This window comes from Hydractinia symbiolongicarpus, chromosome 5 (genome assembly GCF_029227915.1).
Source record: "Hydractinia symbiolongicarpus strain clone_291-10 chromosome 5, HSymV2.1, whole genome shotgun sequence".
NCBI lineage: Eukaryota > Metazoa > Cnidaria > Hydrozoa > Anthoathecata > Hydractiniidae > Hydractinia > Hydractinia symbiolongicarpus.
In genome coordinates this window covers 7,978,210-7,992,308 of record NC_079879.1, presented here as the reverse complement: position 1 = coordinate 7,992,308, position 14,099 = coordinate 7,978,210, and the positions used below count along the sequence as shown (strand labels likewise).

The 14,099-nt window shown below is 34.1% G+C and overlaps 2 protein-coding genes across 2 annotated transcripts; both read right to left on the bottom strand.

Moving 5' to 3' along the window:
• Nucleotides 1–1,375: 1,375 nt before the first annotated feature.
• On the bottom strand, nt 1,376–3,376 carry LOC130644544 (uncharacterized). Its single transcript, XM_057450192.1, has 3 exons — nt 2,190–3,376; nt 1,872–1,991; nt 1,376–1,758 (listed from the first exon to the last, which is right to left on the bottom strand). Exons 1-3 carry the CDS (start codon nt 3,178–3,180, stop codon nt 1,391–1,393), a joined length of 1,479 nt encoding a protein of 492 aa, XP_057306175.1. The 5' UTR covers nt 3,181–3,376; the 3' UTR covers nt 1,376–1,390.
• A 2,865-nt stretch (nt 3,377–6,241) lies between these two features.
• LOC130644545 (serine/threonine-protein kinase 40-like) lies at nt 6,242–13,978 on the bottom strand. The gene is made up of 6 exons (XM_057450193.1): nt 12,863–13,978; nt 11,009–11,061; nt 9,686–9,801; nt 9,209–9,353; nt 8,348–8,467; nt 6,242–7,423 (listed from the first exon to the last, which is right to left on the bottom strand). The coding sequence occupies exons 1-6, from the start codon at nt 13,460–13,462 to the stop codon at nt 7,105–7,107; spliced, it is 1,353 nt and encodes a 450-aa protein (XP_057306176.1). The 5' UTR covers nt 13,463–13,978; the 3' UTR covers nt 6,242–7,104.
• Nucleotides 13,979–14,099: the final 121 nt, after the last annotated feature.

Genomic DNA, 14,099 nt, shown 5'->3' with positions numbered 1-14,099 from the left:
CGCCACTCCAGAATTGTTATAAAAACAGCAATGGTCCATCAGACATCTGTTATGTTCTACCCAATCATCGAGCACGTATGGAGTCATGTTCCTGTTCAGATTCTAGATACAAAAACATATTGCATGTAGGAAGGTAGATTTAATCTAATATGCCAAGCTGTAAATAACTTGCGGACGTACTAATGAGAGAAGGAAAAAAAATAATTCTCGACTTCCGTTAAAAAGATTTGCATATTTTTTATAGTTCCCTGTTCGATAAAATCAAATACAGTCATCTCAGGGAACCTGCATTTCTTAACAAGATAGATGGTGTTTATTGCTTCTTTCTCCTTTACATTATGACTACGGTAGAGTACTTAACAAACAATTTTCAATTCCATCATAGCAGTTTAAGACAAAAAATATAGAGTAAAAACCTTAAATGCCCCACCTGTTTATTACCCCATCAATTTTTTTGGCAGAAAAATCTTACCTCTAACTCAGACAGGAGGATACTAATAACGGTAGCTTTGTATTGAACAGTTTCTGGTAAATCATCTGCACTTGGTCTGTACTTCTTGAACAAATTCATCGTACTGATCCAATAATGTGGGCAAAACTTTTCACTCAACAGTGCGTACAAATTCTATAAAAACATACAACAACTACAACAGTTTTTTTTAACTCGCTTAAACTTCGTTCCCAGCGCTTGTTGTCTCTTTTCTAAAGCTGGGAAAGGGAGACAAACATCATCGCCGTCTGATGTCAGAAAAGATACAAGATGCTCTGGGGATGAGGTTGTTCTGTCGCTACTCGCAGCTACATATTCGGATCAAAATATGGATATTAAGATAGAGACTAGTCGTTAACCCATGAAGAAATCCACGCGTTCACCCACCAGCATAATATATCACTCTGCAAGGGTGCCACAATAAAGCTGCGCGCAGCCATTTTGAACACATAAAATACGGGTATACAGGAGGTATAATGAACTCCTCAATCGAAAGTGTAACTTCTCTTGATAAAGCGTTTCCCTCCAATGAGCATCCACGTCAAAGTCCAAAAAATAAGTGGCACCCTGAGCGCTTATTTGAGTAAATACGGTGAGCAGAAAACATATTACACAAATTTATTTATCGTTAACGAAGTTAACTACCTACGACGAATGCATTTTGATTGAATTTTTTTTATGCCGCGTTTGGTTACCTCAAACAACGTCTTTTCAAAAGAGACCTAAGTAAATAATAACTAGTCTACGCAACAAGAAATATTTCTTTTCCCCCTCCATGATTTACAGATGAGAAAAAAGCTCTGGAAACGAAGTTGCGAACTTTACCTCATGCAACTTTAAAAAATTGTTGGGTCTTTCTGGAACAACAGGCAAAAGACGTTAAATAATTACTAGATTACGTTAGTATCTTACCTCAAATAACAACTTAAGCAATTTTTTTCTTGCGCCTGTGTTATTAAACGAGTACATCACAGGTAGTTTTTCAAGAGTTCGATAAAATATACTTTTTAGCGCAAACGTTTCGATCTTGTATCGTCCAGGAATGTTAAGTTGTTCTTGTAATCGCTTGATAGTGGATTTAAAAGCTAGATACGTTTCTTTAGTTTTCACTGGGGCATGTGACGCAAGAATTGCTTCAGGTTGTGAAAAAGAGATTCGAAATTCTACACCACTCTTTTTAACGCTTTTGTCAGCTTGTGCAAAGCCAGTCGGTGGAAGGTTTCCATAAATTTGGGTATTATCTGGCTCTTCTTGAACAACATCTTGACCTTAATATAACAAGTAAGACATTTAATATCACCATATACAGCGCATGGGAATGTTTTAGGTAAATGTTACCTAAGTGGAGGAATTGACTTTAAAAAATTAAAAGAAAAATTACTTTCGATGAATGTTATCGGCGACAATGATGTTGACGGCTTCGGAACAAGATGGGTGACGGAAGTTTTAATTTTGTTAACAATGTCATTAGTTGGCCAGTTTCTTTCACGCGTAAACCATTCTACAAGATTAAAAGGAGTTGTCTTAAAGAAGTTACAACCTTGTTTCCAGGGTCTTTTAGTTAGAGTCATTATGACGGGGGTAATGTTTAACACAAAGAAAAAAATGCTCTTGAAGCAAGGTTATAAAATGCACGCTAATTGTTTTCTAAAACAACCCTGGGGACAGGGTCAGAGGGGACCGGGTTTAAAAATAATACCTGCAGCATCAACGGGCCACTCTTTACATGGTAATGATAAAGTGAAATCGCTGTAGAATGAATATAATTCTCTTCCTTCACCCGTTTCTCTCAATGGAAAAAAACAACCACAGCAACAGCAACAATTGCATAGGTAAGTACACGTGTGCAATGCTGAAAAACATTTGGTGGAATAATTATTCCACCGCGGCTCCTCCACTTTTTTGATTTTAATTGTGACAGCTGGCCCGTTGACTTCAATATTTGGCACGTATTTATTTTCTCTACGCTCTCCAGTGGTCAGTTCTTCCGCTAAAGCATCCATGTATCCCAAGTCTCGTTTAGCGGTTATTAATTGCTTTTTCAGCTCAAATCGAACTTTATCGTTAGACAACACTAATACGTCCTCTCCATTAACCTTTTTATACACCGTAAAACGCTTCCAATGCTCGTGACGGGGTGATAAGTCATCTTTTAATTTCAGCCAGCAAAATGCTTCTTCAGTTCCCGGAGGTCGAATTGCTTCGAAAATAGTGTCTGTGTCTGAAGTGTTGTTACTTGGTACTAGTTTTAATCCTTGTGAAAACTGAGCGAAGCAATCTTCTGGGATGAGCATCATGTCGTAATCAGAAGCAAGTGCTGAAGTGGAAGGCTGTAATTTCCCAAAACCTTCACGAAGACTTCCGGCTGGCATGATTGAGAATTGAAATTCCGAAATAGAAGCATTAAGAATGTCAAGAACTCTGCGAAAATGATATTCTTCTTCTAATGTCTTAAAAAATCTTTTCGTTTCGGGGATATACGCGCTAAAACGATCAATAATATCTTCCATGTCTGTAGTAACTTTGTTGCACTTCAATCGAAAACAGAACGCCTCGAAAAGAATTTTGAAACTTTTTACCATCCATCTTCTTGCTTTTCTCGGACTTAAGCAATAAGTGCATGTGAAAATAAAAACCAGTATGGCGACAGAAATCCCAAAAAAATAAAAAAGAATCAGTATTGCCTCCATTTTCGCCAACAGATGGCGCTAAAATTTAAATAAATATGCACTAGCTATTAAAGTCAATAAAAACACTGAGTTTTAACTATGTTAAGTGCAAAAAAAAAGAAAAAATTAAATTAACGAATGTCTACCTTTTAAAACACAGCAAAAATTGCTTCGTTTTCTTCGCTGTTGAAAAAATACCTTCACCGCAACTTATATAAACTATAACGAACCTTTTTTATCAAAGCTAAAATCGTTTTTTTATAAATTGATATAATTTGATAGCAATTCTTAAGATCGTTAGTCATGTAACGACTTTTTAGCTACATTTCCGTGTTTTTCTGTTGCATTTTAGAAGGCTTACCTAAGTGGTGATAATAAAATTGGTAATTCAACATGGTAGCAACTAGTTGTTTCTCGCAAGAATTTTAGAAGGTTTCCCTTCGCAATTACTTTTTTTTAAAAAAAGCTGAAAAGTAAGTGATGAAATAGTGATTATTTTGTTTATCCTCGTTCTCAGAATCTCTTACCAAAAACCATCATCACAGGGCGGCCAACAATTTATAAATACATTAACCTGGAAACGAGGTTGTATTTGGTCAAAAACTGCCAAGATAACTCATTCCAAGGCGAAAAGGCAAAACTGGTTGTCTCACTTAATTTTTGTGGAGGGATGTAGACTGAAAATTCAGGAATAAAAAAGTTGTAAATATTTCGCTGAATTCTTCTCTAATTTAAGGCGGGAAACACAACTGCAATAAATAATTCAACATAACAATAATTTTTAGCCAAACTAACATTGTCTTTTTTATTTACTTTTATTCTATTGAAACAAAATCACATGTGTAATACCAACACATATCGCCGCACACTAGCGATATCGATTTGAGTGTGATTTATAAGAGTTTCACTGTGGCTACTAATACATAACAAGACAATGGTGTTCGCACAGAGTAGCACACAAGTCAAGCATTCCACGCTACCACGGAGGGACTTTACAATTGATCACACCCAACCCCGTTCCCAGGGCATTTTGCCTCATTGATGAAGTTAGCGGTTGGCCGCTCCGTAATAACGGCTCAGGGGCCATAAGACCCTGTGGACCAGGCTGAATCACACCATGCATTGTCCCTTCAGAGCTTTTATAAACCAACCTGGAATGCAATTGCGAGGCTAGAAAGCATTTAAAATGTGCTAGTGCCATTCTCTAGTACACTCGCACAGCAAAGTGATTAAAGTCAGTGCCAATAAAGGATCCAAAAAAAACAGGAGAAATGGACGTGATGTCAGCGCGTTCACAATGTTTAAATCTAGAATTAAAAATTCTAGTTAATTTTTTACTTCCGTTAAAGATAGGTGCGATTTAACAGGCGAAATGATGATGATATGTATTATTTTGTATTTTGTGCATGCAGGAACTTTTTTTCCGCCATCTTGGCCAAGCTCTGTTTTACCTTTCTTTTGTTCCTTGAAGATGCCAACTATGCTGCTTTCTAGTATTTTCTTGCAGCTTTGCAACTCTCTTTATTATCAGCCATCTTATAACCTTTACAGCACCGGCTTCCCTGAAACGATTTGTAATTTTTCTGGTGTGGTGGAATAATATGGGTAGTAGGTACTTTTTCATCTTTATATATACCAAAACGGCTTTTTAAATTAAAGCTACGTGTGCTAATGTTTCCATAGATCCAAGAAGGCAAATTGAGAAGACCATCCATGCTTCTGATGATCTAATAACGGTACCTTTTTTGAACGCCGTCTTAAATAAACGCCCTGGGCGTTTAATTGAAGATTTACTGCACGTAACAGCTATTAAGCAAAGACTAAACGAAGACTAAGAAATTTTAATATTAAAAATATTGGTGAAGTAATAAAAAAATTGATGTTTTTACTTATAAAGATGAATTTCCACCTATCGAGCTATTGAATCAAATAGTAGCAAGCTAAAATTTGTCCCTACAAGCGCTTTGATAGTTCTTAAAGTGCGCCGCATGAAAGGCGGTAATTATTGTATGCTACAGATATAAACAGCTCATTTCTTCATGTCTTCCCATAGTCATCACGTTAAAACTGAGAAGGTCTACTTAATTTAAATAAGTTGGGTAACTCTTTGTGAAGCTGGGCAAATTCCAAAATGAAATATTTCCGCTCGCGTTTTCATGTCTTTAGCTTGAGGGGCAATCTTTTACATGCTAAAGAACTACATATTGAAATTAAGGAGGTATTTATGAAGTAATCAAGGGAACGAGATTCTCTCTATTTAAAGTTTAAGATGTATAAAACGTGTGCCAAATATAGTAGTCCCGCCCTGTTGGGTGTTCCGGATATTACCAGCAGATCTTTTGAATTATAGCGTTGTGAGAAAATGACAAATCCTACAAGTACAGGTGGTTGAGAAGAGGGGCCTAGGATTGAGGTGAACAATTTGGGATATCGTGTCTACATGTCTGGTGGCGTGAAACCACGTGATTTACGTGGGGAGACTGGATTGGCTATAACAAGCCATATTACAGACTCGAAAGACCTGTGTACTCAGTAGCTGACGTTTCTGACGCACCTGATAATTCTAGAGGCCTTGGGCTGTGGGCATGCACAATGGTCTAACGCAGCCGCCTTTTGGCGACAAAATGTATTTTTGCAGATTCGCTCTGGCGTTTAGCGATCTCTTTCTTCTTGGTCAAAAAATCAAATTGTACTGCAGTCATTTTCAGATGCACCTGATAATTCTTCCACGTACCCTGTTGAAATTTAATCCGAAGGTACTTAAAATGCTGACTCGGTAAATTAATTGGAAATTAATTCGGAAGAATTGGGAATTAATTCGGAATAATTGAATTACCTTGCACACTGGAGCGCTCTGAGCGATCATACGAGGTTCAAAATAATTTTGACTTTAAAAATAAATAGCAAGCAAAACGCTACCCAAATGTGACGCAATGTCGAGTAATTTGTTGCATGTGCGCTGAGCCGACAAAAACGAATCATATGTTCACAGAATGTGGTCAACCTGAAGAGCATAAAAATATGGCATTGATTTTTAATGCCGAGTTTTATTGAAAATTAGAACAAAGAAAATACAACTAAGTTATGTTAATACTTTTTCTGTTTTCAAAAATTAGGAGGTATCACCAAAAAACAAGAAAAATTATCACGGGAAAAAAAGGTTGAAGCCAAAGTTACTGAATTACTGTTTCAGCAGCATCGCTTGAACTTTCCTCGTTTTAAAGCCGAACGAATATGAAATGAAAAATATTGTTCTAAATAAAACAGGTGAGAAAAAATTTACAGGAAAACAATCGAGTTTACATCACACTGTAAAAAAACCCATAATATATGTATATATAAAAATATTTGTAACAAGGTTATATGTATATACGTACAGATGGCGCTAAAAGATTGCTTATCAAGCTATATTTATTACAAAACAATCTCGTAGACGCCTAAAGCAGTTTACTCTACAAAATCAAAAACTTCTGACATATATACCGACCAATTCAACCTTTTTTGTCCTACCCAATCTTAGTAAAAGCTTCCTCACAAAATGAGATGTTCGGTTGACACAGATGAAAATTTCTAGATATACAAACCATGAAATCCCGTCCATATTTCTTTAAAATCCCTAACTTTTTTCTAAGTTTTATAACAGAAAAGATTGTACTGCTTTTTCTTTACTGTTAATAAAAAAAAAAAAAAAATGAAAATGAAAAAAAGCACCCGTGTAAAAAACCAACTATACTTAAAGTTGAAATATAATCGTACGCACACAAATTATAGCTGAAAAAATACTGCTGTTTATTTCATATCAAAAGTTTGGTGAAAAAATATCTTCTTTGTTCGTACATACTTTGCTTAAAAAATATATTACTTTGCACTGTAAAACTATGGTGCGAGACTAAATCACAGACTGCCATGGTCGCCACTATCAATTCCAACAATTTTGCTGCCAAATCAATGACAAAATCTAATTATGTTTCTTCTACTATAAACTTCTATTTCATTCTCAGTCAACATCTGCGCGTCCTGGTTTAATCTTTGAATAACAGGTGATCTCGTAGGCATACTGTGGAGATTGGGAAATAATTGCACGTGTCTTTTTACAGTTTCAGTTAATCTGACTGTTTTTGGTTGTGTAGTAGGTTTTTTCTCTGACTCGGTATAGCTTCCCAGATCAGTTGACACAGTCTCCTCTTCTGATATTTTAGAATCATCTTGCTGATCGATGTCTGGTACAATTTGAATATCATCTTTTAACATTGAAGAGCAATACCTAAAATTTAATATTAAATATTTCAGAACCTTTTTTAGAGATTCACATTTATGAATACTTTGTTGGGATTAAATTTCGTAGTTTAGCGGATAGCTGTATCGGCTTGCATTCGCATTTACCTCACGAAAACTACGTTTACTCCTAGTAACTCGAATACCAGATAACTAGAACTTAAATTATGATTTTTTGGGTCTCTTGAACATTCCTTAATACTTTGGATAACTCGAACTTTTTACTCAGTAAAAGTAAATAAAGGCCAGATAAATGTCAGATTTTAAATTTCTTTAGTTTTTTTTCTTAAAGTAATATAGATACTACAAATGTTACCTGTCCAGGCAAATTTAATTTACAAGAATTGAGCATGCCTTCCCCATCGGCAATATTGCATATACCCTTAATAATTGTTGCTCCAGCTCTCGAAGAAATCGATTTAACTTAAATTATTATCTCCTTTTTGAGTAAATTTGACTTAACGGGTTGCTTTGTTTAACTTAAAAATTAAAGAAGTTGAGATATTTTCCTCGGTCCGCTGGAAGTTCGAGTTACTGGAGTTAACTGTATTGTGAATTGGGCTAGTCTGTGACCAACAGGATTTCATGAATAATTCGAAGATTTTTGAGGAACAGAATTTTCGCAGGGACAAAGTTTTGCAGATTGTGCAAAAATCTCGAAAATTTCATTGTTTTTTGTATCTTAATGCCTCCTCAACTAGCGATCTATAACAAGTTATGCACACTTAGGGCTTATTTTTACTAGCCAAAAGTCTGTGCAAAGCAGAATTATTAAATCATTAAATTTTCCGCCAGCTAATCAAAATGTTTAAATTTATTCAGTCCAGAAATTGTTCATACTGAAAATTGCTACACTACATCACAATACAAAAGGATATAAAGGTTGGTTGAGAAAAAATAAAAGATGGATTACCATGTATTAATTGTCCTTTGGATATGAGACTGAGCTTCGACTGCTTGTATTCTATGTGCAGGATCCAATGTGAGAAGACGATGAATTAGAAATATTGTTTCATCTGACACTCTTCTATCACTGAAATTATAGAATTGTTAAAAACATTTCAAAAATTACTTACAGTACAAAACTACAAAAACATGGCCAGTTTTGGTAAAATATGGAGTATGAAGATTTAATACAAATATGAGAAGTTTAGAGCTACAAGCCTGATAAATCATTATTTAAAGTTCGTACTAACAATCAATTGTGTGCAAAATGTTTGCAAAAAAACGTTTCTTAACTAATTTTGATATATTTTTCCCAAACATTTATAAAAGTTAACCTCTATTTTATACCTCAATAGGCTTTTTATCAAGAGCCCTGTCACCCTATAAATTTAATTTTTTTAATATTTAAGGTGTTTAAAAGTAAATAATTGCTTCATATTTTTAGAATCGTGTTTCTAATATAAAAACGTTAATTTTTACAAAAGATATGAGAAATTTGAATTAAAAGTACATAAAGTGGATTTAGGACCTTAGGTTATGTTTAATTGTTATATCATTGGAATTGTTGTAGTGTCAGCATGACGCCTTTTTCAATTTTTTAAGCTTTGGTGTGTTATAATGTGGTTAGCTTCCCTGAAAGTGTGACAACAACCACCCTACAGTATATCGGACAGTTGATAGCGTTTAATAATTCTAAAAATTGACATAAATCTGCTATAAATTTAGCTAAGATTAGTCATCTAGTCAATAAAGATAAGTGGAAACAAAAACAAGATAAATTTAAATCTTAATTTGTATATAAACAACAAAGTACAGATAAAAAACATACTTAGGAATAGTATATTCTGCAGATTTTATTTTCCTGAACAATTCATGAGGAACATTGTCATAGAATGGAAATTGACCATACAGCATCGTAAACAACACAACACCGAGAGCCCATAAATCAGATGCCTTTCCAGAATACGGCAATCCTGTAATGAAGAAGTTTATTTATATTATAACACTTAGCCATAAAAACAATTTTTTTCAAACAAAAAAACAGAGAAAACATCAGAGGATTTAAAATTCTTAGGACAAAATGGGATATCTTAAATAACAGTAAATTATTATGGTGTACATATCAAATCATGATGAGTATTTTAAGATAAAAATCCATGCACGTCTATGTAATTTAAAAAATTTTGGGTACAGAAGGTATAAATTTGATCAATTTTTGTACATGTCAACCGCAGGACATACAATAATAACTTCCAAAGTTAATTACTGATGTTTTAAACCTTAAGGCTTTTAAGGCTGAACTTACCACTTAAAACATCAGGGCTAATATATGCCGGACTACCACGTTGATCATGTAACAAATCATCACCACGAACAAGATGTTTACCAAGGCAAAAATTTGTTATTGTAATTCTCTTTGTCCTGAAGAGTAAAAAATATTAACTTCACATTTCAAAAAACTTATATACTTGGACTTTGCATATGATAATAAGTAATACTGAAACGGTTTTTAAAATGACATATATACACTTGGTACATGGGTACAACTCTTTATAAAAATTTACCAGTGTTTCAAGCTTTGCATGATAGAGGAAAATCAACTATAAGCAATAATTTTTCTAGAATGTACAACGCCTCACCCTCTTAACAAAAAAGTTTAACAAAAAAATTTCGCCAGCCAGCTTAGATGGTAAAAAAAAAATCAAGACAGTAAAATCAGAAGTATCAGACATACGAAAAAGAAGCCAAACGCAACAGGAAAAGAAATTGTTTTCTTTACAGCGTAGTTCAATTGAAAGCTCTTAGCGACTTGTGGTTAAATAAAATTATTTCACAAAACGCCAAAATTTATTTAATTAAATGCTGTTTTTCTGTGGTGTCGAACCGTAATACTTTTAAACTTTTTTTCTTTTTAAATACTTTTGAAATTAAGTGTTTTAAAAAATGTAATCCTACGTTTATGGTCCAGAGAATATGTGTTCACTACCACTGGAGTGCATGATAATAATATTTGTTTAGAAATTCTAATGGCTAGGATTAAGAAAAAACGATCTTATGATTCTCAGGATTGAAAAAATTATTTTAAGCAGTAGCCAGTTTGTCTTTTGGAGTTTTTTAGTCATAGCGGAATATTTTTATAAGTAATGATTTTCAACACCATTGTCACCATAAGCCACATTCCACCTTCCGTAAATTAATTTACACTTTTTTGTTATTATAAATGGGTTAAAATTCTTGGCTGTGAACATAACTAAAACAGCAACCTCTGTACTGTGCACAGATGCAAAGGAATTTTGTTACTTAACATTTTCGATTTTTTCTTAATTTATTACATTAAGAAAAAAAAGAAAAACATTGAGTATATTTCAAGGTGGCTTGCACTTTAAAATTATCGAATCTTGAAGCATCAAATTTATGGCATGTCATAGAAATCTTTATGGCGTGTGGTTCCGATCACTCACCATACAGGTTTAGGTGTGTGAAAGGCCGCATGCCAGGACAGTTACTTCTGTTCATGGCTGTATTTTTTAGAATATTAAAATCAAATATAACTTCAATTGGTTGTTATATTATTAGTTATATTTAATATATAATAATATAGTTATATTTAATATCATTAAACTCTAACCTTTTATTCAAGACAATGTTTCCTAACTTCAAGTCACGATGAATGATATTTTTCTAAAAAAAAGGTGATACATATAGTTAGTTCAATTTCTCACAATCTTGGATTCCAATACACAGCATTATAAAGCCAGGACAAATGATCATTTTAATAAGAATTTATTATATGAATATATTCGCAAAGGTTTTCAACTTAGGCCATCATCAGTGCATAAAAGTTTCTGAAGTTTATCAGTTTATTTTTTAAAATAAAATAATATATAGCAAAGATTTTTATAATAGTGCTCTCAATCCAACTACACAATTTTTTATGTTGGCACTTTTATTGTCACTGCTCTGTTAAAATAGGATAACCATAACAATGACATTGACAACAACATAGAAAAGGTGCAGAGAAGATTTTTAAGATGATCACAGGTATTGGTTATCTACCATACAAAGAAGGAATGTATAATAAATGTATAATAGGTATGAAAATTTGAATCTGAATCACTTTTTAAAACAAAGTTAAAATTCACTGACAAAAGGACACTCAAAGAATATATAAAAGCATCATAGTAGGTTGGTTAAAAAAAAATTAATTCGTTTTTTCTAGTTATTAATAAAGGAAACAGTGTACCAGAGAAAGCAGTGTAAACAGCATTTAGAGACTGTTAGGGGTCTCTAAAACCTCCAATGTTGGCCTACTAAAGACCATACCAGTAGATCCTGTAAGTTGTGCAGAAGATATTGCCGAAAAACCAACATGCAGGCTTTTCATTTTGTAAATATGTGCTTACGTGATCAATCGCATAGCGTACCTAATTTGCTCCAGTTACACAATTTTTTAAAAAGCTATTTATTTGTTTAACCACGGACGTGGAAAGGATGTTACGCATGCGATATGGCCTCCAAGGTTAATCTTTGTTGCGCATTCATTTTGCGGTAGAAAAGTGGGGGACGTTTTGAATCGTGAACCCCAAACACGATGATTGAGCGTCTACTGGCATAGAAACTCTCTCAATCTTAACTTCCTTTTCTAGATGTCTGAAATAGTATGCATGACTATCCTGTCATTTTAATAAATGGTTTACAGTTGTTTTATCAAATGGAGAAATTATCTACAATTAAATCCATGGTAAAATGTCTGTTCTGCCTGTAAGTGCAGTTTTGCAGACTTGCTTTATCCATGCTCCGTCCGCATGGCTTGATTTCTTGTGTAAGACCTGGTTACCAACGACGAAAGGGCCAGGCAAAAGAGATTTTTGTCTACTTAGTTCTTTTAACTAAGTCAGGAGTCAGTGAATTAGCTAGAATGGTCAGGTTGCCTATGAATAGGCTTGCTCATGGATTAAACAGACCAGGATTATTCAGGTCTTTTCAGGAGAGGCGTGCAATAGCACCCGCACACCTCCACACACACGCAAATTGGCTTAAGCATGCTATTGATAGCACCTGCAAAATGACAAATTTTATAAGAAGTTAACCAGTGCAGCACACCCAAAAACACACCTAAATTTTCCTGAAAAGGCCTGATTATTTAATAATTCTCAGATCTAAAAGTAATCTGTCAACGAAGGTACGTGATTCTTCCTGTACCTCACTTAATTCAGATACCCGATAGGGCGTAGGAACGCAATTGCGTACCTCAAAATGAGAAGCCTGAACATGCGTTCCTAATGCTACTGATGATGGTTAATAAGCTGAAATACTTGTGAAAATTTTACACATTCAGGTCAATACAACGGAAAAAAATGAATATATTACTTTAATTAAAACTAATTCAAGAAAGCTAACAAGGCCATTTAGTAATTCTATCCATCCATTCTTATTACCAATAAGAAAAAATAAGCAGACCACAAAAAGTTAACAAACTTACTGCATGCAAGTCATTGACTACCCGCACAATATCTAAAAAAATAACAAGTGCTTCTTTTTCGGGCAGTTTCTTTTCCTTTATAACATAATGTTGCAAATTAATCAGGTCGTGGCTTGTTGAGCCGTAATCGTGAGCTGTTAAACAATCTAGAACTAAACATAATCTTTTACATCTTTTGGGTTTTTTGTTTAATTGAACATTGGGAATGTTTCGGATATCAGATAATGGTTCCTCAACTTCGTCTTCAAATAATCCATGAGTATGAATAACACCATTTTGGTCATGTAACAATGACAGAATTGAGTATTCGGCATGGATCAACATTTTACCTTGTTTCACATCATGTTGATTCTTAGGTCCATCACGAACTGTGAGTAATTTTAATGAATAAAACTTCTGTGTTCCCATTTTTCGTGCTAAGCATTGTGTAATACTTTTAACTGGAGAATTCCCAATAGCTGGGCCAAGAACATAAGGTCCAGCATATTTTAAGGATGCCCTGTTTGCAGTGCATTTTTTACAAACTTTTTTGTGGCTACTTCCCTCTTCATCCATTTCTACTGTTTTCTGTTTCTTATTTGGTGGTTCTAACTCAGCCATAGATTTTACAAAGCTTAACTCAAGTTAATACTTAATTGGAAGTCAATGGTTGTGAAAAAAGTTTTAAATCACACCAGCTTAAAACCATGTGCTAATCATATGAAGTAATACTGTGTTCAATTATGCGTGAATTCTATTCAAAATTCCAGATCTTTAAGCAAAACAAATGATGAATAAGGCACCTGTGTTGCTTACTTTCCAACTATACATCAAATCAATGCATAATACAAATTTTGCAGAACAATGATGCATGCTGTACTATGTACTAACCATACATCTAGCTCTCTCCAGGCAAGTGTAGTCAGATAGCTTCTAGTTTGTGAGCTAGGAAATTAATTTGCGTTTTCGTTAATATTTATAAACAGTTCTAAATCAAAACTTTCAGTTCTAAGTATCGCCGTGCATGCAGACCACTCATGCAGATAATATACTTGATTACTTTTGATGTTGCTAGCTGCAGTATAATGCCACATCAAAATATTTCCAATACCTAGGTTATGACGCCATAGCTCATGCCTAGAAAATAAAAATTGCGCATAAATTATGTTTTTTTATTGAATGGCGGTTTTTAGCCAATCATGTTCGCGTTCAATAATTAAAAGCAAAGTAGATCGCAATGTAAGCTTGGAAGGATGAA

Coding starts and splice junctions, on each gene's coding strand:
- LOC130644544 (XM_057450192.1), bottom strand. CDS start 3,180: ATGGAGGCAATACTGATTCTTTTTTATTTTTTTGGGATTTCTGTCGCC. Junction 1,992..2,189: donor GTGGCCCGTTGATGCTGCAG/GTATTATTTTTA, acceptor TTAATCTTGTAG/AATGGTTTACGCGTGAAAGA. Junction 1,759..1,871: donor GCCGATAACATTCATCGAAA/GTAATTTTTCTT, acceptor TGTTATATTAAG/GTCAAGATGTTGTTCAAGAA.
- LOC130644545 (XM_057450193.1), bottom strand. CDS start 13,462: ATGGCTGAGTTAGAACCACCAAATAAGAAACAGAAAACAGTAGAAATG. Junction 11,062..12,862: donor TAGTCAATGACTTGCATGCA/GTAAGTTTGTTA, acceptor CCTTTTTTTTAG/AAAAATATCATTCATCGTGA. Junction 9,354..9,685: donor TAGCCCTGATGTTTTAAGTG/GTAAGTTCAGCC, acceptor TCTTCATTACAG/GATTGCCGTATTCTGGAAAG.